Source organism: Bubalus kerabau, chromosome 12, assembly GCF_029407905.1.
Source record: "Bubalus kerabau isolate K-KA32 ecotype Philippines breed swamp buffalo chromosome 12, PCC_UOA_SB_1v2, whole genome shotgun sequence".
Taxonomy (NCBI): domain Eukaryota; kingdom Metazoa; phylum Chordata; class Mammalia; order Artiodactyla; family Bovidae; genus Bubalus; species Bubalus kerabau.
Window position 1 is genome coordinate 51,376,798 of NC_073635.1, and position 17,443 is coordinate 51,394,240.

General features: G+C 38.9%; 1 protein-coding gene across 12 annotated transcripts in view; it reads left to right on the forward strand.

The window, feature by feature from the left end:
* LMO7 (LIM domain 7) overlaps window positions 1–17,443 on the forward strand; it is a 220,969-nt gene that overhangs the window by 187,400 nt on the left and 16,126 nt on the right. For 7 of the 12 annotated variants that reach the window (XM_055542674.1, XM_055542670.1, XM_055542676.1 and 4 more), the window contains 8 exons: window positions 8,210–8,324; window positions 9,405–9,566; window positions 10,347–10,534; window positions 11,533–11,593; window positions 13,199–13,255; window positions 13,407–13,448; window positions 15,125–15,150; window positions 16,056–16,160. In XM_055542674.1, the coding sequence (XP_055398649.1) occupies window positions 8,210–8,324; window positions 9,405–9,566; window positions 10,347–10,534; window positions 11,533–11,593; window positions 13,199–13,255; window positions 13,407–13,448; window positions 15,125–15,150; window positions 16,056–16,160 (756 nt within the window). The remainder of the gene's footprint in view (window positions 1–8,209; window positions 8,325–9,404; window positions 9,567–10,346; window positions 10,535–11,532; window positions 11,594–13,198; window positions 13,256–13,406; window positions 13,449–15,124; window positions 15,151–16,055; window positions 16,161–17,443) is intronic. The other 5 variants (XM_055542681.1, XM_055542678.1, XM_055542675.1 and 2 more) reach the window with 4 other exon arrangements.

A 17,443-nucleotide genomic window follows, 5' to 3' on the forward strand; every position in this document is an offset into this window, starting at 1 on the left:
AGCTTTGTGAAAAGAGTATTCTTCGGGTCTTCTTCCTTGACTACACGTGTGCGGGCAGTATCCTTTCCTGTATTTCTACAGCATCTCTCTCGATGTTGTTACCCTTTTCTATCCTTGCTTCCGCTACCCTAGTTCTGGCCCTTTCCCTCACTAATGCAAACACTTTGTAAAATAGTCACAGATCTTTATGCATCCTACATAGGGCTGGCCCCAGATTAATTTGCATGATGCCAGGCTGGACTGGATAATTTCTCTGCTTCAAAGCCCCCAATGGCATGCTGTGGTTCCTTCAGTGAAGTTCAGAGCACTCGGGAACACTGGGGTCCCTCATAACTGGTCCCAGATTCTCTTTGTAGCACTGGTACAGCTCATGTTTACTGAATGCTGTCATGTCAGGAGGCTTGGCAGGGCATGATTTACTGAATCCTCACAATGAACCTCTTATTGCTGTTTTGTCGCTGTGGAAATTGAGGCATGAAGTGGTCGTGATACTTCTCTACGTCCACACAGGGTATGGAGTGATGGAGTCAGGATTTGAACTTTGGCCATTTGACTCAAGGTTTCCTACGCCACTTGTGTTGTAAGAAAGAGAGGGGAAGTAGCTGAAAGCTCTTTGCATGAGACTGCTTGACTTCTCTGAAACACACCATTTACTTCCCTGAACACATCATGTATGTTTTTGTTCTTATTGTTATCCTATTTTAAAATGTTCATTTCAACAGTCTCCGTGTTTTGAAGTCCTCCTGTTCCTTCAAAGCCCAGAGGGTTGGTTCCTTCGTGGGTCAAGATGTCTGTTTCCTCCCCCTTGTTGGAACTGAGTTTTTCACCCTTGAAAGTTTCATTCACTGAATTTTTTCTTGTCCATATGTTTGTTTCTCCTTCACTGGTATTCTTCCCCGGTGGCTCAGACTGCCTGCAATACAGGAGACCCAGGTTTGATCCCTGGGTTGGGAAGATCCCTTGAAGAAGAGAATGATTACCCACTCCAGTATTCTTGGCTGGAGAATTCCATGGACAGAGGAGAGCCTGGCAGGCTACAGTCCATAGGGTCGCAAAGAGTCAGACATGACTAAGCGACTAACACTTTGATTTTTTTAACTTTTCGGCTTTTACCCATAGTTGTCACTTAAGTGTTTACTGAGTTGAATTGCATTCAAGGCTTTGATGACTAGACTGAAGTATGAATTTGATCCAGCAGGTAATTTAGGTCCTTATAGGTTCTTTAATGTGGGAATTTTAGGATTAAGGGGCGTTACAGGAATGTGAGCATTGTGATGTTCTAGAGAATTATTTTGAGGAGGTGAAATCTAAGGGCAGAAATGGGCTAGTAGCCTGTCACAGAATTATGGTAAGAAGGGAGTTCATAGCTTAAAGAGCAAAGACTTAATGATGGAAGAATGTAATGACCTTGTTTAAAATCTGCTCAGGAATTACTTTCTCATCTCCATTGCTGATCTGGAGTTTTATTTCGCTCTCTTTCCCTTTCTCCTCTACTTCTCTTATGGGATTGCTTCTTTTTCCTTCTCCCCTACCAATCCAGGCTACCAGGGCAAGAGGAAGCAGTGTGGCTCCCAGAGTCCTCCAGCCTGCTCCGACTGCCTTGCATATGTGCCTTTCCCCCGCAGAAGGGTGTTGCCTGGGTTTTTGTTTTATTTTCTGTCTTGTCCGAGCCCTCTGCTCTCAAATCTCAACCAAATCCTTGTTTCAGGACCTTTGCTCCAGATTATTAAATCAGAACCCAGAATCAGGATGATAAATACATGTGGAGGGAAGGAAGCTTTTTACCCTTCTGATGCCCAAGTCTACAATAGTGCCTCTTTTAAGAGTACCCAGGTTTTAACCTTCTCACAGCTTCCTCCTGTTCATCTTACCTGCTTGTCACCTTCACTGGACCCTAATCTCTCTAAGGGTGGGAAGCAAGTCTGTTTTGCTCACTGTTAGTGCAGTGCCTGTACCTGTAAGTATTTGCTGAATGCTGACCGAGTTCTATTATAATAGCTTTAGAGCCATGTGTGCGAGAGTTAAATAGGAATTTCTTTTGTTGTTCTGGAAACTGCCTAAGCAGCATATATTACCGTGTATAACATTGTTTCCATGGGAAAAAGAAGATAATTAATGGGCATCACCTATGTGCCTTGGCACCTTTTAAATGTTTAATTTAACCCCCTCAATAATTTAGCAAAGTATGTGGTATTATCCTCACTTTTACCAGTGAAATACTTGAGATTTGAAAATTATGTAACATGCCCCAGGCTGGTTAGATTCTTAGGCCACAGTTTCAATTTCTCTGACCCTAATTTATTTTTTTGAAATGTGACATGCTTAAATTGGAAAAGAACCTTGTTTCTAGTTAGAACACCAAATGTTGACTTATTTTAACATCGCCATGTGTTTAGAATTTAGAGCCAGTGTGGACTGAAATATCTTCTGGTTCATAAAGAGAAAATCAGTCTTAAAATTATTTTGAAAGAAGGTAGATATTTATTAAAACTTAGCCCAATTAAATATAATTCTGAGATGCAGACTTTGAAATCTACACAGTAGATTATAAGGAGCTACCAGAAAATTTTTAATAGAGTGTGATATAATAATTGGCATTTTCTGTAACTAAAGTTCAGGCAGCTGTGGGGAAGATGGGAGGAAGGAAAGGCTGGAGGCAGGAGAGCCAATTAGAAGGTTACCCACGGCAGTTTAGAGGCAAACTATAACCTGAGTTAAGATGAGCTTAAAGGAGGATGGAAGGGTGGGATATTCAAGGTAGATTTATGGCTTGTGGACTTGCTAACACTCTATTAAGTGCATGTGTGTGATGGATTGTTGGGGCCCCACTGTGTAGAGGTAGCCTGGGGAGCAGTTAGGGGGAGGAAGGAGGAAGAGGCCCAGAAAGAACCTGATGTTTTTAACTTGGGCATCTGGTTGAATGGTGATGTAATTAACCCATATGTGAAAAACAAGAGGTAGAAGAGCAGGTTTAGGGAGGAAGAGAATAAATATAATTTTGAATGTGTTGGACTTAGGTAATAGTTGATGACAACACATGAGGTTTACTCAGGAAAACATGTGGTCAAGAAAGTGGGAGACTGACTAGGGAACAGGAGCAGCAACAAAAGGAAACCAGAAAGAGAGGAACATACTAATGAAACCAAGAGGTGGCCAGAGGGATGGAGGAGGGAAGAGGAAGCAGAATAATGGGCGACATGGAAAGTTGTTTCCTGAAAGCAAGAGGAGTTGGTATTGCCTGATGGGATGAGGGCCCAAAATGGATTTGGTAGGTAAGAGATAAGCTTGGGAATGGGTTGAGTCAGTCAAGTGGTAGAGCTGGCAGGACCACCTGCTTCCTTGGAGTGGGATCATGGAGAAGGGGAGAAGGTAAATATAGACTCATCTTCGGTGAAGGATGAGCTGCACCATGATTTGAGGGCTACACACTATGGCTTCCCTGTGGCTCAGCTGGTAAAGAATCTGCCTGCAATGTGGGGGACCTGGGTTGGGAAGATTCCCTGGAGAAGGGAAAGGCTACTCACTCCATTATTCTGGCCTGGAGAATTCCATGGACTGTATAGTCCATGGGGTGGCAAAGAGTCGAACATGAGTGAGCGACTTTCTCTATGTTCTCATTCACTAAGACCCTGAAAAAAGACATGAAAGAACCATGTAGCCAACATCAAAGATTGTCTATTTCCTTTGTTATTTATGATTTTACAGCCTAAATCTACTTTTAGTGTATTTTTATTTTATCGATTTAAGTAGACCCTCTTTAAGTGAACATGTTTATCTGATCAAAAAAGTTTGAGAATGCCCATCTGGCTTGTTAGTATATAAGGTTGACCCTGCTGTTCATTACTTTCCATCTGTGGTGATACTAGAATCCAATCCAGGGATTGAATCCAGATCTCCCGTGTTGCAGGTAGGTTCTGTACTACCTGAGCCTCAAAGGAAGCCCAAGAATAGTTGGAGTAGGTAGCCTATCCCTTCTCCAACAGATCTTCCCAACCTGGGAATCGAACCAGGGTCTCCTGTGTTGCAGGAGGATTCTTTACTAACTATCAGGGAAGCCCTGTTAATTCATTAGATCTCATGAAAATCTGCTCATGGCTATGCCAGGTAATCATATTTTTGTTTAAAAATCTCAGCTTGAAGTCTGTATTTCTGGGCTTCGCTGGTGGCTCCTGCCAGCGCAGGAGACATGGGTTTGATCTCTGATCCAGGAAGATCCCACATGTCCCAGAGCCATGCACCACAACTGTTGAGCCTGTGCTCTAGAGCTTGCAGGCTGCAACTGCTGAGCCCCTGTGACAAACCTAATGAACCCGGGAACCCTAGAGCCTATGCTCCACAATAAGAGAAGCGCAAGCATCACAACTGGAGAGTAGCCCCTGCTTGCAGCAACTAGAGAAAAGCCCACGCAGCAGTGAAGACCCAGCACAGGCAAAAATAATGAATAAAACATTCTAGAGACTGTCAGATGACTGAGAGGTTGAGAAGAATGAGGAGAAATTAAAAAGTGTGTATTTCTCTTTAAATTGAGGAAAGTTATTTTTATTTTAGATGCTTTTATGTTGATAATTGTACTCTATCTTTACCAGAATAGGCAACTGTCACCACTTGGCATAGTTCTTTATCAGTCATCAAGACTCTAGATTTCCCCCAATAATGTATATTCCTGGTTCCATCCATTTCAAAAGGAAATTCCCACAACATCATCTTCCAAAACTTGGACCCTTTGTAGAATCCTCACATGGCATATTTCTCATGAGAAAAACCAGGAGGCACAAATCCTAAGTGAAATCAGAGTTGAATGGATTATGCTCGACTGTAACTATAAAGGTATGTTAGTTGCTCAATCATGCCTGACTTTGTGCAACCCCATGGACTGTAACCCTTCAGGCCCCTCTGTCCATGGGATTTTCCAAGCAAGAATATAGAGTGGGTAGCCATTTCTTTCTCCAGTGGATCTTCCTGACCCAAGGATCAAACCTGGGTCTCCCCCATTGCAGGTGTATTTACCATCTGAGCCACCAGGGAAAGCCACCTTACCTACAAAAAGTCTCAAGGATAATCTAATTCAAGAACTCAGGATTCCACAGACATGCCACAGTGACTATCTTAGGAGGAAGCCATGCAAGAGGGGACTCCGGGGCTTTTTCCTGGAACCGCGACCACCCACTTTAATCCTTTCTGTATAGGTTTTGAGAGGAAGATGGTCTGCATGGGAAAATAGGGTTTTGGAAACGGAAAGCTTAAAAATTAATGCCATTGTGAGAGGAAAGTCTCTGCCAGACTCAGTGAAATGCCTGAGGCTACCTGGCTGTTGACAGAAATAGACCTATAATTGGTTCTCTCTCCTTTGTCTGTGTGCATCCCCAGGACCCACATAACAGGCTGCCAGACTGTGGCCACAATGAGGCTGACCTCCTCTATTAACTGTTTCAGAGAGGTGGTCATTTGCCCTATTATTATGTCCAAGTAGAGATTTAGCTCCAGGGTAAGAGCAATCCTTTAGAAGACAATTCTTATGGTCTAATACAATTGTGAGGCTCGTCCATCTATGGCTTAAACTCATTCTCTTTTATCCTGTTCCACCAAACAGGATACTGTTGACTTACTCTTGCCCACAAAATATTCTTTATTGTAGTTTGAAACTATTTATTAACACTCTGTCCTGTCTCTTATTCTTTAAGATATAAAAAAACCTCAGTTAGTATCTTGGAATTTCTAATCCATGATTTGTCTCTATGGCCTTATATAGCAATAGATTCTGCACTCTAATTGGCTTTAGCTCAGAATATGGAGGAGTGGAGTGGGGTAAGAGTGGTGAAGATGACCACTTATTTTCATTGAGTCATCTCTAATTTAAGTGTGTGGTGGTTTTGGTTAAGGAGTAGAACTAACCAGTAATTTTTTCTATTCATAGCAGAGTTTTATTATATTCCAGAGACTGGTATCTATCAGGCTGATCATTAATGAGGATTCTCACTACCTACATCTTCGTTCCCATATTTCAACTGCTTTATATGATGTCTGATGAAAAAAAAGTTTCTATATTATTAGCTACACTGTTTTTTTTTTCCTAAAAAATTCTGTACCCACTCTTGAAGAGTCAGTAATTATTTCTTGAGACCTAGGACTATGCCTTGGAGAAGGCAATGGCACCCCACTCTAGTACTCTTGCCTGGAAAATCCCATGGACAGAGGAGCCTGGAAGGCTGCAGTCCATGGAGTCGCTGAGGGTCAGACACGACTGAAGTGACTTAGCAGCAGCAGAGGACTATGCCTAATTCATCTTTATTTCCTAAGTGTTTTAATCAGAATAGATGCATAATAAATGTATGTTGAACAAATGAGTAAGTGTATATTGTTATAGCACTTACTTCTCATGTCCATATAATACAGTAAATTCTTGATCCTTTATTCAGTGCCTCTCTTGTCTTCCTTCTAATTCATATGTAATATCACAGTTTTTCTTAGAATATAGTCACTTGACTTTTAAACTTACTTTAGTGGTACAAAAATTTGTGAATTGCCCACTGGTCCTAGGTCTGGGTTTAACTGCCAAATTAAAATTGAGAAGTTATAGGTTTTTCCTGGAAAATAAAGTGACTTTAAGAGGAATTTTTCTTTTTAAACAATTAAGTCTAAGTTCTTGATAATTGTGAATCAAAGAACTAGAAACACTGATCTGGGAAACAAATGCTCAAATTTATGTCTGGTCTTTACCCCAAACAAAAAAGATAAATTATGGAAGTTAATTAAATTTTTCACAAACATAGTATACTGTAAAACTGAAAACATTTCTTTTGGAAAATGGCTTAAAGTCCGTGAAACTGAGAATTTGTTGCTGTGGACTGTAGTGGAGATGGGAATAAAGGTCTACCAGCTGTCCAAGAGGCTCTTGTGTGTGTGAGCTGCTGTTACTTCAAGGAGGTTGTGGCCTGGAGCTCATGGTGTCTCAGGGGGCCCTCTTGGCATCTTCCTAGTGGTTCCTCAGGGTTGACCTAGTTCTGCATTTTGCAGCATAAGTAGCTTTTACCACTACATCTTCATGAAGCAGTAGGAGAAGCAAAAATGTCTTGGCAGACTTAGAGATGCTATTAGGGAATGGTACCACTCCTAGAAAAGTGATTCTGGTTGCTGGATTTGTGTCTACAAACCCCTCAAAATTATTCAGCTAAATATGTTAAATGCTGGAGGTATTTTTTAAAGTATGGTGGAATTTTAAAAATAAGTGATTTAAATCTTTTTTGAGTTTTCAAAGATGGCATTTTGTTGTCATATATTTGAGATAGAATGGGTAAATTTTGAAAGAACAACATGTTAATTTGATACGTTAATATATTGTAATATGATTGCCATTGTAGTGATAATTAACATCTCTCACATTACATAATTATCTTTTCTTTTCTTATCTTATTTTACATAATTATCTTTTCTCTTTATGGTTGGAAACTCCAGTCTCTTAGCAAGTTTGATTATAATAAGATATTATTTATAGTCACAATACTGTGTATTAGATCTCTAGGGCTCATTTTGCTGTTCATTACAAGTTTGTACCCTTAAACACCATCTGTTCTTTCCTCTCACCCCCATCCCCTTGCAACCACCACTTTACTCCCTGTTTTATGAGTTTGGCTTTGAGATTCGACATATAAGTGACATTACATGTACTTGTCTTCCTTTGTCTGACTTACCTCACTTTAGCATAATGTCCTCAAGTTTCTTCCATATTGTTCCAGATGGCAGGATATCCTTTTCCTCATGGCTGAATAATATTCCATTGTGTATATATATATGTGTGTGTGTGTGTGTATGTGTGTAGTGTATATATATATATATGTATATGTATATATATGCCATATCTTCTCAGTCAACTCCATTCCTGGGTAACATCAAATGGTCTATAACTGAGGCTTAAGCATATGATGAACAAAAGCCTAAGCTTTATCAGTATAAATCAACTGATTTATAGTATTCATCCAAAGAACAATAGCCACAGATATGAAGATTTCCCTTATCTTAGCAGAAAATAATAAACTGAGAAATATATAAATGAAAGTTTTACCAAACCCAAGGGGGAGAAGAATGGTGTTTCTGGTTTATCATGAGATAATTCCAGTGTGCCCTGCACGCAGCCTCCCTCCTTTGGCAGATAGACTTTCCTCCATGTGGGTGCCAGGGACACTTGATCCCACCGTTTCATGTTTGTTTTCAGGATCAGTTCAGTGATATGAGAATCAGCATAAACCAGACGCCTGGGAGCGGTCTTGACTTTGGGTTTACAGTAAAATGGGCTTTTTCCAGGATCTTCGTAGCATCAGTTGAAGCAGGTAAATCATAGATTTTGCTCTACTGGAGTTTTTTTCTTGTTTGTTGTCTTTTGCTGTTCAACGTCCCCCTCCCACTCCCTCCCCCTGCCCAGAAATTTGCTTATTTGAAAGAGGAGGAGAAAACACATGTGAAAAATGCAGGAGTAAAGTGAAGAGATAAGTCTTCTTCCTGGAGACTAATGGGGTTATGAATTACATATTGTTTGATCTTGCCTAGTTAATTTTAGTTTTGAAGAGTCGTAATTTTGTGAGTGTTACAGAATTCATTTATCAAAATTTTAGACTTAATATTTGGAAATACTAGCAAACTACTAAACTGAAGATCCAGAAAGAACTGTCCTTGTGTTTGCGGTGGATACATAGGTATTATATATCATCAGTATTTTCTGAGCATCTAATGGATCTGTTGCCCATGGACCCCAGAAGATGCTTCAGGACTTTTACAAAAAGGATTGCCCCTCCTCCACCCAGGATTATTCCAAATTAGGCCTAGGAACTCTTAGCAAAATATTACAAGACCTGAAATTAAAATGAAAGCTATTATATATACAAGGAGTTCCTCATTTACATGTTTGAGCTATATAAAAATGCATACTCACTCTGGTTATTTCTTTGAGATTTCAAGGCTGATTTAATTAGATAATGATAGATAGTAATTTTAAGCCATTTTAAGTGACCTTTTTTTTTTTTTCCTCTCCATTCCAGAGTGCATCTGGCTTTGGAAGCTCAGCCGAAGTATAATATATACTTTATGTTTTTAATTTAAACATAATTAAAATTTTTCTCCTTAGGTTTATAAAGCAATTTTATTGAACAGATGACTTTATCATTTCTCCTTTAAATGCTAAGAAAGATACATACCATAGAATGAAAAAATGCCTTTGGTTGCCTTGTAATTTTGTAGCTACTCAAATATTTGATAACTTTAAGAAATTCTGTGTCTCTTCTGCAACTGAAAAGATATGAGAAATGCTTGGATGAGGTTAAGAAGTCATTATTTTCCTTAATTTAAATGAGCAGTGACTAGTAGAACAGGTTTTTATTTTTCATTGGTGGTTTCATTTATTTTGCTTTATTTAGGTAGCCCAGCCGAATTTTCTCAGCTACAGGTAGATGATGAAATTATTGCTATCAACAACACCAGGTTTTCTTATAAGGACACAAAAGAGTGGGAGGAAACCATGGCTAAGGCCCAGGAAACAGGGAGCCTAGTTATGGATATCAGGCGCTATGGAAAGTCTGGTGAGTTGGTTATCCCACTGTGTTTGGCTTTCTAAACTGGGAGCTGGTCTTTGGCAAGTGGTTATAACAGCTTGCTTCAATAACATTTTTTTCTCTCTCCATTTCACTTTTTTGTTTTTTGGCTGAAAGATGTTTGTGGTTATGTTGAAACGTCTTGAATGATATTTCTTTGGATGTTCTGTCTGAAAACTTTTCACTAGCAAATTTACTGAATTCTACATGATTTATTGACTGATTGATGTGCTGAACTGGCTTTGAATGCAGATAGCAACTGAAGGCTCTTGTATTTGTGTCTGCATTTGGGAGTTATATGCTGATGTTGAATATTAAGAATTATACCGTGGTTTCACTTCCTCTACAGAATCCTGACTGTAACTGGTATAAGAAAGAACACAGTAGGTCTGTATCCCAGTTGTTGACTCTCAAGGAACTTTCCATGTACATTTCATCATTGTCTTTCTTAATTGTTGAGGTTAGATGGGGAAGGGCATTAAGCTTTCCCAGACCTACCAACTTAGGATATCAAAATATAATATCCAGTCCTGGTTTACAGAAAGATTCAGCAAATTTGCCAGTCTTTTCATTATTAACATGCTCTAACCCTCTGGTTTTGGAAGGCTATCTGGTAGTAAAAGGCCTCAACCTCTTCATTTCTTTCACATACTGTCTGATTTATTTGTCTTGTGTGTGTGTATGTTTTATGTGTACATTTCAGTAACCTTGTTCTCTCCACTTCTACATTTATGTGTACTCATTTCTTGATCTTCATGTGACAATCAGATTGGGGCAAAGACCAGACTTCCCTGCCATTTACACGGCATAAAACCCTCAATCTCACCAGTATGGCTACCAAAATTATAGGTTCACCTGAAACAAAGTGGATTGATGCCACTTCCGGAATTTACAGCTCAGACAAAGCTTCAAATCTGTCAGTAACAACTGATTTCTCAGAAAGCCTTCAGAGTTCTGTAAGTATTTTGAGAAGTGTTAGTATTGGGTACAGCAAAGCAACTATAGGAAGTGTGTTGGAGGTGGGGGAGGAGTTTACTTTCTTTAAACAATTTTAATGCTATTTTAAAAACATAGATAATTAATAAGGTAATTTATAGTAATGAGAGTAAAATATATCTTTGAAAATCATAAGGCGTTACTCATGAATAATTATAAGTAATAGTGAGTTATACAGTGAAAATAATCTAAAGATCCCACAGTGATCTTTTGTAGGTGTTTCTTACCAACCGTTCATCATTATACCCATCTCTCAGATCGTTGTGAATGTGAAGAAGTTAATTATGTAGAATTATAGGCTATAACTTTTCTATGCTTTCCTTAGTCTTTACTGGTAAAATAAGTATAGTAATTGTGTGCAATTTAAAAACCTCATGAAGCAGTTTTAGTTCTTATGTGGGTGAATTTGATGGGTAGAATTACATATGTAGTTAAGAGATGCGCAGTTACATTAATTGATTAAAATTGATTAATTAGAATGTAAGCATTTTTCTAAGTATCAAAGTAATAATTAAATTTAAATTTTCAAATAAATGTGTTTACATTGACTCCCTAGATATAATTGTTGTCATCCCAAGATGCTTCCTTTGGTCTAATAAGGAGATTCTGCAACCTTGTATAAGAAAGGTTTAAATGTTAGAGGGTTCTATATGACTGTCTTGCTTATTTACAAACATAAAGCAAATGGACAAATGATTATTTAGCCCATCATGTTTCTTGGAAAATTAATGACTGGTCGAACTTGAAGCCATTCATGCTTGCAGTTAGTCATTAATTTTCCACAGCTCCTAAACAATGAAAAAATTACATTTCTATTATATGTAAAAGGCTATAAGGAATATATTAATATCCTGAAAACCTAATCTTGTTAGCAGATATGTTTACTGATGAGAAATGGATTATTTAAGCCCAGTGTCCAACTGGAAAGGATGTTAAATGCCATTTTTATCCTTTCTAGAATACTGAATCAAAAGAAATCAATGGAATTCGTGATGAAAGCAGTACTTTTGAATCAAAAGGTAAACATTACCATTATAACTTACATTTAAAATACAGGAAAAGTCACTACACTCAAGTCCTGCTATTATAAAAATTAATATCTGTGAGTGAAAGCAAAACTGATCCAGTGCAAGTTGAAACTCAAAGGTTAGCATACAGATCCAATTGCAGCCAGGTGGAAGGGCGTTCAGTTCCAATGTTGAATAGTCCAGGAACTGCAAACAAAGCTTTGGCAGCCTCTGCAGGAGCTCTGAGCACCTATGTGTCTAATCCAAATAAGAAAGACTGGTTTTCTGGAGGCCATCAACCTTCTTGCTATGGTGTGCTGGCAAGGAGAGTCTTAGATAAATATGAAGCAATGCATGAGGTTTCCTTTCCCCCTTAATTGTTGTCAAGGGGTCAAGCTTGGAAGCACCTAGTAATAGGGAAATGCTAGTGGCAATAATGATTGTTAGGAAAAAAAAATACCCATTTGTAATGAAAAAGCAGACATACAGCATCTACGAAAACTTTGTAGTATGGAGTTATCACTATTTTCCTTCTCCTGTCCATCTGCAAATAACTGAGCCGCCACATTCTGTATGCTGTGGCTTAGGCAGACAAAGTAAATAAGAAAGATCTGGTCCATATAGGCAGGGAGAAACCCAAAGAAGTTGAAGCTTCTCTTAGCATGAAACTAGTCTGCCAGGCACAGGGCTGGGTTTTCTCAGGGGTTTGGTGATTTTGAGTCTGCATTTGTCAATTCATAATATTTGATGTCAAAGTCAAACCAAGTTTATAAATTTTCCTTCCTTTATTGATTATTTATCTTTGTATTTAACTTATGATAGCTGGAAGTGACTCCATTTGCTTTTTTCCTTTTTAAAGTTAATGGCTATAAGATCTTGGAAACTAGAGCAAAATAGTTAGTGTCTCTTGCTTAGTTGTGTCTGACTCTTTGCCACTGCGTGGACTTAGCCCACCAGGCTTCTCTGTCCATAGAATTCTCCTGGCAAGAATACTGGAGTCGGCTTCCATTTCCTTCTCCAGGAGATCTTCTTGACCCAGGGATCGAACCCAGGTCTTCGGCTCTTCAGGCAGATTCTTTACCGTCTGAGCCACCAGAGAAGCCTAGTTAAGAAGAATGTTTTAATTGTAGCTTTAAAAAAAATTGTTCTCTGGATATTTTTTATTTTCTTGTTCTCCCCATTTTTTAGTTCCTTTTTTAAAACTTCTAGGTATTATGAAACTCTTAGTTACAAGCAATTCTCCTTGTACTTGAGAATTTGAATTGATTAGCCTAAGCAAAAATTTTAATTTCCATTTCCCTAAAGCTGTGTGATCTGGCGTGGAAGATAGTACTTCGGCTTCTATGAAACTATGATGCTAGCTGCTAAAACTTATTAATCAAAATATTAGTTCCTGTTACTAATTTGAACGTTAGTTATAGACTACTAAAACTATGTGTGTCTTTGTGCATTGAAATAACCCCTATCTTCTATGGCTATCAGTTTTGTCACTTGAAAAATATTATTGCTACAGATTGGAAAAATGTATCAAGTATCATTTAGTTTTCCAGTGGTGAGAGATTAAAATGAATGACATGATATTGATATACTTTTTTGTTTTTTGTATTTTTCAACTAGCCTCTGAACCTATTTCTTTGAAAAACTTAAAAAGGCGATCACAGTTTTTTGAACAAGGTAAACTGCCAAGCTAACAATTCATGTACTTTCATGGAATTGTTCCCACTCTCCACTCTCTCCTGATAGTCTGTGGTGCTCGGCACTGAGCCTCTTCAATTCGGCCATCATTATGACCAAGCAACGTAACCCATTTCCATTCTTTCCCTAGGGTCATCAGGCTTTTCTTACAGTTCATGGGTCTACCTCTGTGGTAATGGGTCTTTGCGTGTCCTTTGTATACCTCTGAAGTTTGTTTTATGTTTTTTTTTTTAATAAAAAAAAAATTTGAGATGCTGTTTAAACACACACTTCTTGCCACTGGGTGACAGTGAGAAATGAGAAATTTCATGTATGCTTTACTGCTTCCTACAAATTGCATACTATTAGATTACACCAACATGCAATTGGCCAACTCCTAAAAAATCAAATTTTGGGCTATGGAAAATGCTCTGAATAAAGAGCAGAATCATTGGGGATGATGACTTTGGAGTGTTACTAGGACTGCTATGTTGACTTTGAAGTAAATTAAAGTAAATGTTGGACACACCTGTCAGCGAGTGTGCTTTGACATGCCCTGTGTTGGTGTAGTCGGGCAGTGCTGCTTCACAGGGTGCTTTGCATGTGGCTTTTCCTCCCTGTTCACCTTTTCTCATGCTCTGTCTCATGGATGCAGTTTGAACTCTGTGTTTTGCAATCAAGAACTTAAAAGTAATATCCGACATTTGAGATGCAATGGCACAGCCATTAGGGAGTGTGCTGTTGGTGTCTAAAATGTCATTGTTTCTTACTTTTAAGATTATCCATAATATTTACAAACTTGCCTTATAACATGGTACTTACTGGATCTGTGTATTTTGTGTTAATCTCCTCGTAGGCACTTTTGATGAATTAAGATCTCTTTTCAACCGTAAATAGAACTAGCTTACCAGCTGTGCACGCGCAGGGGTCTATTTGTGTCAGTATCCTTGGTGGGTTTGACATTTTTTGTTCAACTCTGATTTTTCCATGGTAATTTAATTGAAACCATATGATACTCCTAGTTCAAATTGGCTAAAGTGAAGCAATTCCTTTTCTTTCTCCATGGTAATTTTCACTCCCTTTTCCTCAACAGACTATTTTAGGGAAAGAATATTTTCCTAAATCTCAAAGCAGTTTTCTGAAAAATTTCGTTGTGTAAATGAATAATATGACAGCTGAGGTTTCAGGAAAAATGAAAAAATACAGTACGAGAATGTATTTTATGAAATTTGCTTATATGTTTATAATCATTGTATTATATTCAGGCAAAAACAGTTATGTAGGCTCCCTAAGAATAAAAAGAATGACCTTCTGCCCATAAGTTTACACATGAAGTCTGAATCTTTGTGTTTCAAATAATAGGCAAGGAAAGGGAAATATTTCATGAACATGTTTGTTGGTGACTTATTTCAGAAAAGTAGCTCCTTGGCAATAAGCCCTGAAAAATGTGACTTACACCTGTCACAGTGTAACTGAATAGCAACGAGTAAAAAAATTGGGTTCTATAGATGTTGTAATATTTGAAATTCAATTTTTTCTATTAGGCTATGAGAATATTATTCACCCTATTAATAAAAGAACCGTGAACCCCTTAGAAATATACCTGTATCTCTGCCCTAGCACCTTGAGCTGGGCTGTAACTTGGGCATTCACTGTTGATCTTTTTCACTGGCTTTGAATTCTGAAGATAAGTGACAAGCAGATGGAACTAAAGAGAGAAGCTTACTGTTGTTTGAAAACAACTGATGTCACTTAGTATACTGGCATAGAACCAGCTTAGTGATACAATTTTCTGAAGGGAATTATTTCATAGAAATGAAGACTTATATTGTTTTCTTATTCTTTCCTTGCCCACATGCTGTAACATAGGAAGCTCCGATTCTGTGGTTCCTGATGTAAGTAGTCTTCGTTTGGTTTTGGAATAAACTAGGAGGCTTGGGTGGGGCTGAACTAGAGCACAGTAGCATCACTTATTGTTACTTTAAGCTGCATGAGAGTTTATCCAGGAATGACCTTTCCAACATGAAGAGACCTTTTTTTAATTGAAGTATGCTGCTGCTGCTGCTAAGTCGCTTCAGTCGTATCAGACTTTGTGTGACTCCATAGACGGCAGCCCACCAGGCTCCCCCGTCCCTGGGATTCTCCAGGCAAGAACACTGGAGTGGGTTGCCATTTCCTTCTCCAGTGCATGAAAGTAAAAAGTGAAAGTGAAGTCGCTCAGTCATGTCTGACTCTTAGTGACCCCGTGGACTGCAGGCCACCAGGCTCCTCTGTCTGTGGGATTTTCCAGGCAAGAGTACTGGAGTGGGGTGCCATCGCCGTCTCTGTAATTGAAGTATAGTTAACTTATAATATTGTGTTCATTTCCGGTGTACAGCAAAGTGATTCAGTTATATGTATATATGTTCTTTTTTAAATTTTGTCCATTATAATTTATTACAGGATATTGAATATAGTTCTCTGTGCTATATAATGAGACCTTGTCATTTATCCATTCTATATAAAACACTTTGCATCTTCTAATCCCAAACTCTCAATCCAGTACTCACCCATTCCCCTGCCCCCCTCCCCATTGGCAGCCAGGAGTCTGTTGTCTATATTTGTGAATCTCTTTCTGTTTCTTAGGTGAGTTCCATTTGTGTTACGAGACCTACTTTGGAATATAAAGCCCATTCTCCTTTGGTACAGCATAGGTCAAGGGTGATCTGAATAATTCATGTATGCAAAAGTACTTCAGTAGATGACTTCATGAAGTAACATATTCTTCTTGGTTTGCCCCTCTTCTCTTATAACCTGGCAGCTTCCAGTCCCAACCATCAGTGCCCCAAGTCGCTGGGCCTGGGATCCAGAGGAGGAACGGAAGCGGCAGGAGAGATGGCAGAAGGAGCAAGACCGACTGCTGCAGGTAGAGCAAAGTAGAGTGGATCAGCAGGAACTATATTTGCTCTAAGAGCTTCTCCTGCTCAGTGTCAACTGGTATTAAGAAGCAACTTGAAAAATGAAAAGCCAATAACCACATAATTAACAAATGCTTTGATATGTAGCATGTTTTGTATGAAATACTTTTCTCTTTTTGAAAATTTCTAGTGTCATCCTTTTTAAATTATTTATTAGTCCCTGGGTATATTTTTAGCCACCTTCATGGATCACCGTGCCCAAAGGGGCTTGCATAACTCAATGAAGCTATGAGCCATGCTACGTAGGGCCACCCAAGGCGGATGGGTCACAGTGAAGAGTTCTGACAAAATCTGGTCCACTGGAGAAGAAAATAGCAACCCACTGCACTGTTCTTTCCTGGAGAACCTCATGGACAGTATGAAAAGGCAAAAAGATATGATGGCAGAAGATGAGCCCCCCAGGTTGAAAGGTGTTCAATATGCTACTGGGGAAGAGCTGAGGACAATTACTAATAGCTCTGGAAAGAATGATGTGGCTGGGCCAAAGCGGAAGCAGCGCTCAGTCGTGGATATGTTTGGTGGTGAAAATAAAGTCCAATGCTGTAAAGAACAATATTGCATAGGAACCTGGACTGTTAGATTCATGGATCAAATTAAGTTGGATGTGGTCAAGTAAGAGACGGCAAGAGTGAACTTCGACATCTTACTGAAATGGATGGGAATGGGTGAATTTAATTGAGATGAGCATTATATCTACTACTGTGGGCAAGAATCCCTTAGAAGAAATGGAGTAGCTTTCATAGTCAACAAAAGAGTCTGAAATGCAGTGCTTGGAGGCAACCTCAAAAATGACAGAATGATCATGATTCGTCTCTAAGGCACACCATTCAACATTATAGTATTCCAAGTCTGTGCCCCAACCATTGAGGCCAAAGAAGCTGAAGGTGAACATTTCTATGAAGACCTACAAGACCTTTTACAACTAACACAAAAAACAGATGTCCTTTTTCTCATAGGGGATTATAATGCAAAAGTAGGAAGTCAAGAGATACCTGGAGTAACAGGCAAGTTTGGAGTGCAAAATGAAACAGGGCAAAGGATTACAGAGTTTTGTCAAGAGAACACACTGGTCATGCAAACACCCTCTTCCAACAAACCAAGAGATGACTCTACACGTGGACATCACCAGTTCTTTAATACTGAAATCAGACTGATTATATTCTTTGCAGCCAAAGATGGAGAAGCTCTATATAGTCAGCAAAAACAAGACCGGGAGCTGAGTGTGGCTCAC